The following is a 15,422-nucleotide window of genomic DNA, read 5'->3' on the forward strand; positions in this document are numbered from 1 at the left end:
TATATATATATATATATATATATATGTATATATGTATATATGTATGTATAATATATATATATATATATATATATATATATATATATATATGTATATATGTATATATGTATGTATAATATATATATATATATATATATATATATATATATATATATATATATATATATATATATATATATATATATATAATTTTATTATTATTATTTTTACATACTCATAAATGTGTGGCAGGCCGGATCCGGCCCATGAGCCATATGTTTGACATGATTTTTTTAGACCCTCTGATTTGCTCTGTACAGGTTTCATTTTAACTTATTGAATCTATTTTTGTAGGTCAGCTTCAGTGCGTATATGCCTTCATATTACAGCTCAGAAGACACTGTGAATAGGTTAGTTTTATTTTATAAGAGTTGCCGGGTTTGTACATGTGCTTGAAATCCTTGAAAATCCTTGTTTTCGAGGGTTAAAATTGCCTGAAATTTGGGTGAGTTGTTTGTAAATGCTCAAAACTATTGGCATGTTTCACAACTAGTCTGCTTAAAAATGACACTGCCAACTGGTGGCTCCAGCTTGCCTTTGCATTTCTTGGCTTGTGATAAATGGCAGCTGGCATTAGTTTGTATGGCATTGTCATATAAAGCGTCACCTCCCTCTAAGGGTTGCTAGACCTAAATAGGGCACTACGAAATGTTTTTAGTGTAAGGGTTATGTATCAGTTATGGACCTCATTATGGGTCATGCAAAAAATGAATGTAAATCATAGACATAAATACTTGATTCACACCAGATTTCTTCTTTTAATGGTACTGGAGAGATTGGAAACTATCTTTGAATGTCCTTTAAAAGTGCATGGATTTGGCCATGAAAAAGGTTTACGAACCCTGGAGTTGGACACCCAAATAGAAGCTTCTGAAGATGAAACAGAAAACTGAATGAATCAACTAAAGTGCCAAACACCATAATAATAATAATAATAATAATAATAATAATTATCTAGGCTATGGTAGCTAAACTAGGTCCTGCGGACCACGGCCCGATATAATGTATATCATAGCACTGTATATTTTAGCACTCATAATATTTGTAGTATATCTGGAGTATATTTAAAATATCACTGTAGTTGTATTTTTGTAGTATTTTTGTCCCAATATTTCTGTTGTCGTATTTTTGTTGTATTTCTGTTGTATTTCTGTAAAAGTATTTTTGAAGTATTTCCATATTCATATTTTGTAGTATTTCTTTGGTAATCTTGTGACATTACTTTCGTTGTATTATTTGTAGTATTTCTGTTGTAATATTTCAGTAGTACTATTGTTGTATTATAGTATTACTGTAGCAGTATTTTTGTAGTATTTCTATAGTATTTTTTATTTTCTCAATGAAAGCAAAATAATATATTACGTCCCAGTTTTTAAAGCACTAAATTTGATTTTTAGTTTTGTAGTACTTTTGTAGTATTTCTACAGTAGTATTTTGGCTGTCGACACACAAAGGAAAAATGTGGACAACGTTTGCAACTAAAAAACATGTTATAATTAGTCGTACTTGCCCAAGACACAACACAGGAATTGGTTTCTCTATGCCCCTAGTGGTTAAGGGATGCAAACTAACAAACGGTACTTATTGTACTTATATATATATATATATTGTCATTATATTTTGACCCTTTTGTTTGACCGGGTTGGATAAAAGAAAGCCTGGCAGTCACATGTGACCTGAAGACCGTAGTTTGCCCACCACTGCACTACACAATGCAGTGACATCTAGAGGTGAATTAATACACCGTGTCCCTTTAAACAAAAGTGGTGGACCTCAGAGATTTAGTTGATTAAGTTTTTTATGGTTTTATCAACTTGATACCATTTATTTTCTCCCTATAGATCGGACGCTGAGGTCTTGGAAAATTACAGGTAGAATGGCTTAATGATACATAGAGAAAAGCAGAGACTAAATTTGGCATTGTGTGTGCTTCTTAGAAACCCTGGAGGGAGGACCGGCATCACAGGCCGGGGTTCACTCCCTCATCTGGGTCCAAATCTGTATGTGGACCTCGTTATTACACGGTAAACCCGTTTCTAGCAAAATGACTTGATTTTTTTTTCCCACAACATAATAATTGTTACTAATAACTGTTTACTTTTCTAGCTTGCGGGACAGCGGACGCTCAGTTTTGGAGTTTTTAGCAGTTGAAGACGAGCAGAAAAAGATAATTCTCCCGGGAGTAAGTACAGCTGTATAGAGCATTTGAACTTCAGGGTAAAATGCCTAGCGAAAGTATTGAGCACCCCAGCCCACTCCCCTGCCCAAGAACTTAACATATTGCAACATTTCAGGCTTCAAACTTAAAGTTTAAAAACATTTAAGAATATTTTCTAAAAATCAACCACATGTGAGACACAATCGTAAAGTGGAACCAAATTATTTCAACACTTATATTTTATTTACAATGAAAAAAACTTAAAAGTGGGTGTTGCAAAAATATTGGCCCTCTGTTCTCTTAGCCCAGCCAACTGACTCAAGAATTTCCCTGATGACTCATGAATGATCCAGTGTCAACCTAAATGACAAACAATGACAGAGTGTGTCATTAAGTCTCAAATAACAATGCACCTGTACAAAAGGCATTATGAAGCAATTATGACTGGATTATGAAGACCAAAGAACACACCAGGCAGGTCCAGGATAAAGCTGTTGAAAAGTCCAAACCTGAAATGGAATGCTGGAACATTTCACAACATTTATATATCTCCAGGAGCACTGTGCAATTAATAATAACAAAATGAAGAGCGCACAAAACCACTGCAAACCTACCAAGACCTGCCCATCACTCTAAACCTTGGGCCTAAACAAGTAAAAAAAAAAACTAATAAGAGAAGCAACCAAGAAACCCACGATCACATTGAAAGATCTGCAGGCATACACAGCTGATGTGGGAGAATCTGTGCATTAGACAACTATAAGTCGTACTCTGCATAAATCTGCCCTTTATGGAAGAGTGGAAAGAAGAAAGCCCTTCCTGAACCATGGTTGGCGTTTGCAAGATGCTACATGGGAGCCACAGATAATTTGGAACAAGGTGGTCTGGTCAGATAAGACCAAAAATGAACTTTTTGGGCTGAGTACAAAGCGTTACTTCTGGTGTAAGAGTAACACTGCACATCACTCTGAAAACACCATCCCCACTTTTAAACGTAGTGGTGGCAGCATCATGCTCTGATATAGTTTTTCTTCAGCAGGGACTGAGAAGGTCGTTAGGGTTGCTAGGAAGATGGATGGAGCCAAAAACAGGACGATTCTGGCAGAAAATCTGTTGGAGTCTGCAAGAAGCCTGAGACTAGGTAGCAGATTCACCTTCCAACAGGACAACGGCCCTAAACTTAAAGTAAAATCTACAATTGACTGCTTTAAAACTCACAATAAAAAGGTATTAGAATGTCCAAAGTCAATCCAATAGCGGAGGGATCTCCAATGTGGTACCCGAAGGCACTAGGTTGCCCCTAAGGATAGCTGATGTGTAGGCTGTTGTAGTAAAACGAATTTTTTGATTGGTTGACTGAGTCTATTTAGCCCTACTTCCAATAATTACCGTGGAAATAACACAGTAACAACATAGTAATTACATGTAACTTGCTGTTTTACAAATGCATATCAAACCAGATGCTCTTTGTATGAATTATTAAGAAAAAGTAGCTCTTGGCTTAAAATTGTTGGAGACCCATGCTATAGAGCATTTGCAGAAACATCTTTAAAAAAAAGTAATGTGCACAAACAATCAGCGTCAAACCTTCAGGAACTTAAACTGTTTTGTCAGGAAGAAGGGCAAATATGTCAGTTTTATGATGTGCAATACTTTTGCTAGGCACTGTGAGTCACTTGACATTTAGGTGGCATCGAACATTTGACCAATCCATGCAGGGCCCGGTTGAATCTGCTGAAGTTCTGCCAGCGGCTTTGAGGGAATCTATGGGCAAGAGCTTGTTTGAAAAATTACACGAAATCATGGCACAAGGAGTCCTGGTAGGTTAGTTTCATGGGATCATTATGGTTGTTTTAAAATGTGCGTCCAAAAGTGTGTGAATGGGTGAGACTTCCCTCTATGATGAGGTGCAAAAAAAATGTACCATTAACTATCTACCCCGCCAATGTACTGCAGAGGGAGCCATTGCAGTACTTGCACATGGCCTACAATATAGCTCCGGGTCTACAATTGTTACTGTTTTTGTTGTTTTCAGTTTAAAAATACATGAAATGACAAACATTTCTATTTTCAAAATTAAACGTATTCTTTAAAAGAAATTTCCATAGGATTACTTAAATTTTAAAATATTGACAACGTATTTCCTGCAATATAAAGAAGTTTAGATGAAACAAATCTGTTAATTTGCATTAAATAAAAAACTTTCCCCTCAAAATATGGACGTTTTCTACGACATTTCAAACAAAATATTCAAAATAAATCACCATGATATTATTTGAATTTAATATAGCTCAATATATATTCCCCAAAAGAAGATGAAAAGGGAAGAGTTTATTCAAGCGCTTTAAAATTTTGGCACGCGCAACAGAACTTGAAAGAGGCTGCAAAAAAGATTTCACTCTTCTAAGTTTTTCCCTCAAAATATACACCTTCTCTATGACGTTTTAAAAATATTATTTAGAAGAATTTACCATAATTCTATTTGAATTTAATATAGCTCAATATAGCTCCTGGCCTACAATTGTTATTATCTGCACCGCTTATACTCAGTAGGGTTGCGAGGGTGCAGGACCCCATTCTAGCTATCTCCGGGTAGTGGGCGGGAGATACCCCGAACTGGTTGCTGGCCAGTGCCAGGGCTCATTATAGCTCCTGGTCAACAACTGTTACTTTTTTGTCCTTTTCAGTTCAAAAATATACTACATAAAAACGTTATTCACCCTCAACATATACAACTTCTCGATGACATTTTTTCACATATAATTATTTTTTTTTTTCCCATAATATTACTTGAATTTACAAGTATAAATAAGATTTACTTTTTCACTTTATCTCCAAATGTATAAAAATAGCAATACTTTTATTTTGAAAACACACCAGTTTGCGACATGCAGTATATTTATTTTCAGTTTTGTCATATTTATTACTTATACTACTTTGAATGACTATTGTCATAATGCAAAACTTATTTCAGCAGTAAAATGGTCAATATTTGCCGTATTTTCAGGATTATAAAACGTACAGGGTTGTAAAGCACATTCTCAAAAGTTGTGTGTAACAAATTTTTTATGTGTAAGGCGCACCGGACCGAAAGTCACATCATTTCAAAACTACTGCAAAAGCTCACGTTTCACGGAAAAATATACAAAACAATTACAAATATGTCAAAATAAATAAATAGTTATTTCATAGAACAAAAACAAATAACACGAGCGGATCAATTCTTGAATAGTAACGGTTTGTATTAGCATTTTATTGTAATTATGTCATGACCCAGGAACGGAGACAGGACTCAGTAGCGTTCGTTTAGTCGGTTTTGTTGATAAGAGGGAGAGAAGGGCTTTCTTCTTTGATCCGAGGATCGACGGACCAAGGGGAGCAGGAGATGCGGAAGTGGCATTTCCGTGTCTAGCGAGTAGGATCGAAGACAGGCAGGAATTACAAGTCGCTGGCCGGGGCTGGAGAGCAAAGGCAGTGTCAAGTTCGGAAACGAGGTCGGCAGCTGAAGGCAGGCAGGTAACTGGGCAAACAGATCAGGTAACAGGCAGGAAGAACGGGGCAAATTCAGGTCCGAAATCAGGTTGGCAACGTAGATCAGGCAGAGATAAGCAGGGCAGGAACAGAGTCAGACGTAAGGGCTTACTGAGCTGGTGGCAACAGTTCGCATAACAATCTGACAGCTTCCTCTTGGAAGCCGGGGGTTTAAAAAGAGTGCATCAGCCAATCAGCTGTCCAGGTTGTTGGCGCCAATTAAGCAGTCGCTGGTGCTCCGAATCGGTAATCATGACAATTAAGCATTGACAGTTTATTTAGGTAGTGTATTTTCCAGTCTGTAAGGTGCACCGAATTACAAGGCGCACTTTCGAATGTTTGGCAAATTTTCATTTTGAGATGCGCCGTATAGTTCGGAACAATTTAGGTGTATAACCTATTAAACATGTTTCACTCAAAATATTATTATTTTTGGAATATAGCAGCTTTTATTTCAAATTGTGGAATCTTTTCCAACTAACCTTTATATATTAATAAATACAATTTTTGTGCCCAATTTTAACTACCGGCAACTAGGATCCCTTTTTTGCCCGTGTTTTTTGTGATGACTCTTTAGGTGCAGGCCCGTCACTGTGGGTGGGCCATAGAGGGCCTGGCCCACCCCACGAAAAGCTTGTGTCCCCCACGGAAGGACTGATTTTTTTTTTTCATTTCTTTTATCCTTTTTTTATTCTTTATATTTGAGACATTCAAAATATAAAGAGACCAGTGTGGTTTACTTTAATTATCGCATGCACAGTTATACGACGTAGCTACGTGATCTGACATACCTATGTGACTATGTCTATGTCGCCATGAAAGTTTCCATTTGTTTTTAAAGAGGCAAAGTTTTTGGCACAGCTCACTAAAAAAAAAAGCCGGCTCCTCTGGCTCCCAAACGGCTTTTTTGATTGTTTTTGTTGCTTTAATCCATATATTACTAATTATTAAGTAGCATCATGCACAAAATGATTTAAAAAGCGGGGGAAAGTATAAAAATATGACAAAAATGGAAAAAAGACACAAAAAAGTAAATGAAAAAAAAAGAAAAGAGAAAAGAAGAAAAAAATATATATAATGTTGGGGAAAAAGGAACAAAAGAGAAAAAAATAAAATATTAAAGGAAAAAGGGAGCAAAGAAGAAGAAAGCAGGAAAAATGAGTGTCCTTCTCTCTCCCTTTCCACCAACAACCACATTCAAACATCTTTCAGTCATTAAAACTATGAATTAGGTCATTTAAAAAAATAATAATAGTTCTGCACTCCCCATGCATTTGCTATGCTATGATGGCCCCCGTTTAGGTGTTTGAAGGTTACGTGGACGACGTCAGGAACACGGATAACGCCTGGGTTGAAACCACGGTCATCAACCTTCACCTTGATACGAGTGAGGAGTCAGAGGATATCGTCAATATGGTGTGACTCCTTGTCATTTGTATCTTTTTTTTCAACAAGATGATTCATCTAGTAATCGTCTCTTCTTTTCAGGTGGCATGTAGTCGTGGCTCTCTGCAGTGGCAGGAGTTGAGCTGCAAAAACGGACTTTGTTTGGACCAAAGTTATTCGCTGCGCCGAGTATCCCTGCTGCATCAGAGAGATTCATAGTTCTCTCGAAGCTTTCCCTTTCTGTTCATAAGATTGCACTGAAGTCATATTATTACCTGCTGTTCAAATCTCATGTGCGATATTTCTGCTGTTCAGCGTTACCTGCTGTTTGTGACATGCATCTTGCGACAATCCATAAAAAAGTTATTATCTCGGACAATATATTAATGACACACATACAGTATATTCCTGAAAATGCACACCAGTATATACACAATAAATACTGCATTGGATAAATGGTATAAAAAATAATATCAATGTCAACTTCTGCAGTGACTACCTTGAATGTTTGTGTATAAGACAATGTGGTTAATATGTTCCCAATGTCGTTTCACTGATTCACTGATTTATTTATGGTTTAATGATTACTTTTAAGTGGAGAAATGCATAAGCCATACATGAATAAAGCTTTCACCAGTTTCATATGTTCGGGGATCATACGGGTGCCTGAAATCCTTGAAAATGCTTGAATTTTAATGTTATACTGTTTTCAGAAACTAAAAGTGCTTGAATTTTGGTTGAAGTGCTTGTAAATCCTTAAAATCGCTGCCATCTTTCACAAGCCTACTTAAAAATGACGCAGACACTGCTCTATGGTGGCTTCGCTATGGCATTGCATTTTTTTCCTCCTGATTAACAGCAGCACACATTAGTTTGTATGGCCTTGTCCAATAGAGCGCCATTGCACCCTACAGGACAGGTGCGTGCTATATCTAAGCACGGCACTATAAAATGTTAATTAGTGCAAAGATTACATATCAATCGAGATTTACTAAGGGCCATGCAAAAAATTAAGGTAGAGTTACCCAGTGGTAAATTGTAATGGGAAGAACTTCCTGCAACTGACAATGTAAGCTACATATTACGGTCATTTTTATCCAACACCAATATCAAAAATGATTTGTCTGAAAAAGAAGTATATTCTTGATGTACTCAAGAACTGAAATTTATGTTTTGATAAATGCACAAGAGATCAAAATTGAATATGGAAATCACAGATTTATTCGTGGCTCTGTGAAAAACATGTTTCATACTAAGTTTCTTCTTTTAATGGTACTAGAAATATTGGAAAATCGGCTTTGAATGTCCTTAAAAAGTGCTTGAATTTGGCCATGAAAAAGACATAAGAATATGCTATGTTTATCAAACATGACTTCTGCTTTTGAAAGCATTTTTTGGGGGGTATTTAGAAAATAAAATGCTGTATCACTATAGGATTTTCTGATCACTGCACATGAAAATGCCCTGCGCATTACAGGTGCATGGAAGCTTCAATAACATGGTGTTGATGAGTTGTATGTGAATATGTGGATATAATCTAATCATAGTTCAGTGAGCTGGGACAATGTGATTTCCTTGGAATAGTACACAAGTTATGATCAGGAAATGTGAATACTTGCTGAGGTTTAGGGCATTATGCGAACATCATGTCTCTTTACTACCCTATTGGATTGTCACTGAAAACCGAAGCGTATGCACCATGTCTTCTAATCTACAAATAAAGCTTATTTATTTGTATTCAATTTTGTTTTGAGCTGTTTTTCATTCACAATTGCTTTGGAATAGCACTGCTCTAAAGAACCCAGTTTTAAGATTGGGTGGATGCATTTGCTGGCCTGGAGATGGATGGGCGCCACCAGGCTGTACTTGCCCAAGACACACCACAGGAAAGGGTGGCCCTAGGACCCTAGTGGTTGAGGAAATCCCCAACCCATCCTATTCGATACTGCACATATAACACATGTCACGACCCAGAATGGAATCTCGGACCCAATTGCGTTCGTTTTAAAGGAATCTTTATTGGATTGAGCTGACAGAGCTAGCTTTGGAAGCCGATGGTTGTCGGTCGCTAGCAGCGTTGGACGGAATGGCAGTTCCGTGAAAGGTAGGCAGAATCGATACGACTTAGCGGGCAGGTCGATGGCCAGGGCAGGATAGCAGGTCGTAAACGTGGGACAGAAACAGGTCAAAACCGAAGGCAGGCAGGAATAAAACAGGAGAGGTCTTTGGTACTGGAATCAGGCAAAACACACAGAGAGACACAAGTACAGTCTGACACTCTCCTCTGGGCGCTGACAGCTTAAGAGGAGAGTGCCAGCCAATCAGAGAACGATTGCCCCAGGTGTCTTCATTTTGGCAGTCATGACAACACAAGCATTGTTATCATTTTTAATTACATTTTCTTTCAAATCTCATTGTTACTCGCAAGTGCCAAAATACTTATGCATGTTACCTAAAGGGACAGCATGTGTTATTTAGTGCCTTCAAGCGGTAAAAAAACTTCATTCATTAAAATAGAAACCATTTTTACTTGAATAATAAGCAAAAATACATTAACCATCACATAAATGTACATTTTTAAATACCTTTAGGTGGAGAAATTTAGATTGATTTGAATGTTTTGACATAATCTGACGCACACTTAAAATGACCTGGCATATTGGTCCACTATCTTGCTGCTACTGGACCCCCTGTTATCTTCTTTCTTTTTTTTCCTTGTTTTTTTTTTTTTTACCTTTTTTTCTGTTCTTTTAAAATGTATTTAATCTTATTTTTTTCTTTTCCTTTCTTATCTTTATTTTTTCCCATTTTTCCTGTTTCTCTTTTTCTTCTTTCTTTTATTTCAGTCAAGTCATTTTTATTTGTATAGTCCTTAATCACAAAGAGTCTTAAAGGGCTGCACAGGTTATTGCACAGACTATTATTTCAGACTATTATTACACCATCCCCTGATCTGAAACCAACATGAGGGCAAGGAAAAACTCAAAAACCTCAACATGAGGAAAATTAAGAAACTTTGAGAAGGGACCGCACATGTCGTAATCCCCCTTTCAGGATGACCAGGCTGCAATAGATGTTGCAAGTACAAATAGTAGAGAGATATTGTCAACAAAAAATATAGGTTATTCATTTGCTATAGAGTAGAAGTGTTTTAATCTTAGATTTAAACATTTCCACTGAGGTTGCAGATCGGATCTCAGGGGGAAGAGCATTCCACAGCACTGGTGCCTGGATGGAGAACACTCTCGAACCTGCGGAACACTTCTTGGCTCTTGGGATCACCAGTAGGCCAGCGCTTTCAGAACAAAGGCTTTGGACCTGAACATAGGGGGAAATCAAATCTGAAAGATATGAGGGAGCAAGTCCATGTATGATTTTGTATAATACCAAGAGAACCTCAAAATCACATCTTAGGCTAACAGGGAGCCAATGCAGGTTAGCCAAAATCGGCGTAATGTGATCGGACTTTCTTGTCCTAGTTAAAAGCCTCACTGCAGCATTTTGTACCAGCTGAAGACTCTTGATTCTGGACTTCGGGAGACCGGAGAGTAGTGCATTACAGTAATCTAGACAGAAGGTAACAAACACGTGAATTATAATCTCTGCATCTGACTGAGACAGAATAGGACGAATTTTAGCAATGTTGCGAAGATGGAAGAAAGCGGTTCTAGTAATTTTCTTCACGTGTGTTTGAAAGGACAGATCGGGGACAAATATGACACCTAAATTTTTAACTGAGTCACTCTGTGTTATGTTGTCAGGCGGGACGGAAGGAAAACTGAGATCACTTGCACTCGTTTCCTGGTTTTTATTGGAAGGAGGGAATGACAGGACGTAAATCTTCGATCCGTTGTTTGACGGATTGTCGAGACTTGACAGGCAGGTGAAGGCTTGGCGGGAATGGTCGTGGACAGGCGTAGTCGTCGTGTTGTTGGTTGGGGCTGGAGAAGAAGGGCGTCGTTGTGTTCGGAAGAGAGATCAGGAGTCAGGCGGGCAGGGCAGGTCGTAGGCAAATTCGGAAACGGGTCGGCAATGGAGATCAGGTAGAAAAACAGGAGGCAGGCAAAGAGTCGGAGGTACGGGCTTTCTGAGCAGATGGCAGCAGATCGCATAGTACAATCGAACAAAGTGTTACCGGAAGCTGGGGATTTAAATGTACAGGGTGCGCCAATCAGCTGTCCTGGCTGTTGGCGCCAAATCCTGAACACAGGTGTTCCTGATCCGGGTGATTGTGACATATGTGACATTTGTCAATGTTCACAGCAGTTTTTGAGAATAAGTCACGGTATTTAGATGGACCAATGACTAACATTTAGATCTTTTCAGAGTTAAGACGCAAGAAATTGAGTGACATACACTCTTTTATCTCGGTGAGGCAGGCCTCCAAATTTCCACAATTTAGTGTGGCAGATTCCTCCAACGGAAGATACAGTTGAGTGTCATCTGCGTAGCAGTGGAAACTGATATTATACTTGCGAATAATATCACCTAATGGAAGCATGTAAATGCTGAAAAGAAGGGGGCCAAGCACTGAACCCTGCTGAACACCACAGGTAACACTAAAGGGCTCAGACGTCATTTCGCCATATTTAACACATTGCGTCCTATCTGAGAGGTAGGATCTGAACCATGAGAGGACGGTTCCTAAGAGACCAATCCATTTTTCCAACCGTTCTAGTAAGAAATTATGGTCCACTGTATGAAAAGCAGCACTAAGGTCCAGCAGCAGCAAAAGTGATGAAGCGCCAGAGTCCATTGCCAGTAGAAGATCATTGGTTACCTTAATCAGAGCTATCTCAGTAGAGTAGTTAGCCCTGAATCATGATTGCATTGATTCAAAAAGATTGTTCTCCGATATAAAATCATTCAGCTGCTGTGCCACTACATTTTCAAGTACTTTAGAAAGAAACGGTAAGTTTGACACTGGTCTATAGTTACATAAGCTTTCTGGATCAAGGTTGGGTCGTTTCAGTGTAGGTTTAATAACAGCGGACTTAAAAGCCACTGGAACTACACCTGAGGAGAGTGATATGTTTATAATATTTAGAACTGAAGGTCCAAGGACCCCAAAAAGACCTTTAATAAGCGAACCCTGAAGCGGGTCGAACAGGCAAGTCGTCGGTTTGGCCGTATTCACCACCTGTCTAAGATTATCGGGTGACAGTTCACTAAATCGGGACAAATTCCCTGGACAGCCACCATGTCGTGCATCTATAGATTTCAGCACTTTAGTATGTGATGTATTATTTTCTTATGTTTTTCTTTTCTTTTCCCCTTTTTTCTTGCTTTTTCTTTTAGTTGTCTTGCTTTTTCTTTTATTTGTCTTGCTTTTTCTTTTAGTTGTCTTGCTTTTCTTCCTAAATTTCTTATTTTTCTTTCTTTTTACTCATTTTATTTAGCATTTTCCTTTCTTTTTGTCTTTTTTATTGTTTTATTCTTCTTTGTTTTCATTTTTCTTTCCCCTTTATCTTAAGAAAACAACAAGAACATTTTGCGTTTTGGTCACTTTGAGACTGTAGTTCGAAATTTTATTTATGTTTTTAGTTTGTTTTCAGTTTCACTTTACAAAACAGTGACTACTACTGGTAAAATATTACAAATTGTCCTTTTGAATTAAATTCAATTTCAACTTGCTTAGTTGCAGAAATTACACAAATTTATCTTGATTTACTTGTGCTTATACTTCTTTATTTTTTCATTATTTATTCTTTAATCTTTCCAGTATTGTGTTTGCTCAAACTGGCTAATATTTCTCTCCATTGTGCGCAGTGGAAAACTGTTCTTCGCAAGCACATTTTTGCCATTGTTTGCGCTGCACCTGCCAGGTAGCATTGTAGTAGTTTCCCTTAAACATAGTGTGGTGCACCTGTAGAAAAACCCAGTATCGGTTTCTCCATCTTCCTCATTCCTGACCCGTCTGCAAGAAAATCACGTGTTCTTGTCCAATAAACAAACAAACTCGTGGGTTAAGCTTCCCGTAAGTTGAATGAGTTTGCAGTATTACCAGTCTAATGTATTTTTTTGTGCACTGCAATCTTACTCCGTCAATACACAAAATAATAATTATATTCCTACATGCAGGGGCGATTTTAGGTTCAGAGCTTTGTCTCCATGGTCCCTAAATATCAAATGTAGTGCATGAAAACAAGGTCTAACATATAATTTGGTCTTCATTCTGACTAGAAAAAAACAAAAATAATACAAAAATACGACTACAGTAATACTATGATATGAAAATACTATTATAGAAATAGTCCGACAGACATACGACAAAAATACAACTACAGTAAAATGAAAAAAAAAAAAAACTTAAGAAATACTACAAAGATACTATTATGGAATTACTTCAAAATACTTCAACAGAAATACCCCAAAGATACCATTACATTACCACTATAATACAGCAATACTGCTACATAAGTATTACGACAGATATAATGCAAAAATACTTTTACAAAAATATTACGACAGATATACAACAAAATTCAACTATAGTAATTTCACAGAATTACTATAGATATAAAACATTTTACTGCAGAAATACTACATCAGTTCCACAAAAATACTACTCAAGTAATATTTGAAAAACATTACAGATATAATACATAAATTCTACTATGTAAATACTACGAGAGTACAACTGAAGTAATACTACAGCAATACTACAACATGACTGCAAAAAAACTGTAATACTAAGGTTAGACTACAAAGATTCTACTTTTAAAAAAACCTGCAAAAATACTACTGCAAAAATACTAAGATGCGGTACTAGGAATCAAATTGACTGAACCATTTCAAGGCAGGTGAGTATTTTACGACGCTGGGTTGTTCACATTTTTGTTTTGGTTTACTTTTTTATTTTTTTATCCCACAAATTTAATTCTTTATTAAAATAAAGAGTTTTAAAAAGGACATCCCTTTCGGGGGTGATTGAGTTGAGCACTCCAAAACGGGTTATACCCGTGACTACGTCCCTTTTAAATTCGAGTAAATAATTGTGAATCAATCACATCTTTTTTACCTTTGCAGTTCAAATTTAATACAATGTTTTTTAAAAAGACACAATAAACCCAAACAAGTCCATTTTCTTCAGGGAAACGCTCTTGACTGCGATTCATTTTATTCTCAGGTGCATAGTGTCGTGAGGTCCGGAAGTGACGTCCGCAGCTTACGCGTCTCAGCTGATTGGTCAGCAAACCCTGAGAAACACAAGCAGGGAACCGTCTGACATCTTGGGACGAGTCGACGGAGCTTCCACGGCGATTAACGGTAACAAATAAAAAACAATTATATATAAAAGGTTATAAATGTATAACACGTTTAATGTCGTTTTTCCTCTTTGGTCGACGAGCCATTAGTTAGCGCGTCGGAAGCGAAAAAGTCTTGCGCCAGGGCAGCTGTCAATTAGCCGCTGTTGCCTTGGGGGACCTACCTACTGTTTACATACACTCGAGTTTGTGTTTATATTTTTCTGTTCGGAAAAAAAAACACCATAATTTTGCTCAAATTATAGTTTGAGTCATTCGATTTAACGCTGTGGGCCAACGGAGGAGAGTATTAAAGGGTTAGAGTTCATATTCTCTATCATTATGTAACCGAGTGAGCCCACGTTAACGCCACATAATAATGTGGCATTTTCTGGGTTTGTTTTTAGTAGCAGAGAAAGGAAATTTCTCTTTTTCTCGATTTTATTTTAGTCTTTTGACAGTCAAATTATCATGAGCTACTCCACCCAGTTTTATCTATTTATTGTTTCCTTTTCCAACATTACTTTTATTACTTTGGTTGTTTTTAAGGGGCATCTTTTATGAATTGCAGTTCACTAAAAATTAAATATGAGCGTATTTGAGTAAGTTTTCCTCTGGTAGCAGTGAAAATTCTATGTATCCAGTCCAGTTTTTTTTTGTTTTGGTACCATCATGTAACATATTTAAACAATTAGTACTAGTGGTTGAAAATGCTTGAATTGTATGGTTGTGTTTCGTGGATTGAAACGTGCTTGAATTTTGTTTGTAGTGCTTGTAAATGCTTGAAATCGTTGCCCTGTTTTTCGTTTTCTTTCAACATATGCCTGGAGCAGTATTCTTTAGTGATCAGCCGCCTGTCATCCGCTTATCCCCCTTTTTATGACGCCCGTAGTGTCATAACCTGTTCCTGTGTTGGCTGCTTGCCATTTCTACCTTATGTTTGAGGTCAACAGCGAACGTGTCTCCCGCTGGATGCTGCCTACTGTCAGGATTGCATTGCAGCCTCGCCTCTGCTGAGCTAGTTTTAACACGTGTCACTAAAGGCTTTAGCTTGTCAGTGG

At 37.4% G+C, this 15,422-nt stretch overlaps 2 protein-coding genes across 4 annotated transcripts in view; both read left to right on the forward strand.

The window, feature by feature from the left end:
* Positions 1-8,851, forward strand: part of trpm2 (transient receptor potential cation channel, subfamily M, member 2) — a 48,889-nt gene extending 40,038 nt beyond the window's left edge. For all 3 annotated transcript variants that reach the window (XM_088352356.1, XM_088352357.1, XM_088352358.1), the window contains exons 28-34: positions 334-389; positions 1,881-1,910; positions 1,977-2,063; positions 2,146-2,221; positions 3,916-4,017; positions 7,031-7,144; positions 7,217-8,851. In XM_088352356.1, coding sequence (XP_088208482.1) covers positions 334-389; positions 1,881-1,910; positions 1,977-2,063; positions 2,146-2,221; positions 3,916-4,017; positions 7,031-7,144; positions 7,217-7,333 — 582 coding nt within the window. In that variant the 3' untranslated portion in view covers positions 7,334-8,851. The remainder of the gene's footprint in view (positions 1-333; positions 390-1,880; positions 1,911-1,976; positions 2,064-2,145; positions 2,222-3,915; positions 4,018-7,030; positions 7,145-7,216) is intronic.
* Positions 8,852-14,315: 5,464 nt separating this feature from the next.
* map3k13 (mitogen-activated protein kinase kinase kinase 13) overlaps positions 14,316-15,422 on the forward strand; it is a 39,885-nt gene continuing 38,778 nt past the window's right edge. The window contains 1 exon segment of the mRNA XM_088353339.1: positions 14,316-14,383. The gene's annotated coding sequence lies outside the window, so the exon portion shown is untranslated.

The sequence above is a fragment of the Urocampus carinirostris genome, chromosome 14, assembly GCF_059441175.1.
Source record: "Urocampus carinirostris isolate Australia breed hairy pipefish chromosome 14, RoL_Ucar_1.0, whole genome shotgun sequence".
Taxonomy (NCBI): domain Eukaryota; kingdom Metazoa; phylum Chordata; class Actinopteri; order Syngnathiformes; family Syngnathidae; genus Urocampus; species Urocampus carinirostris.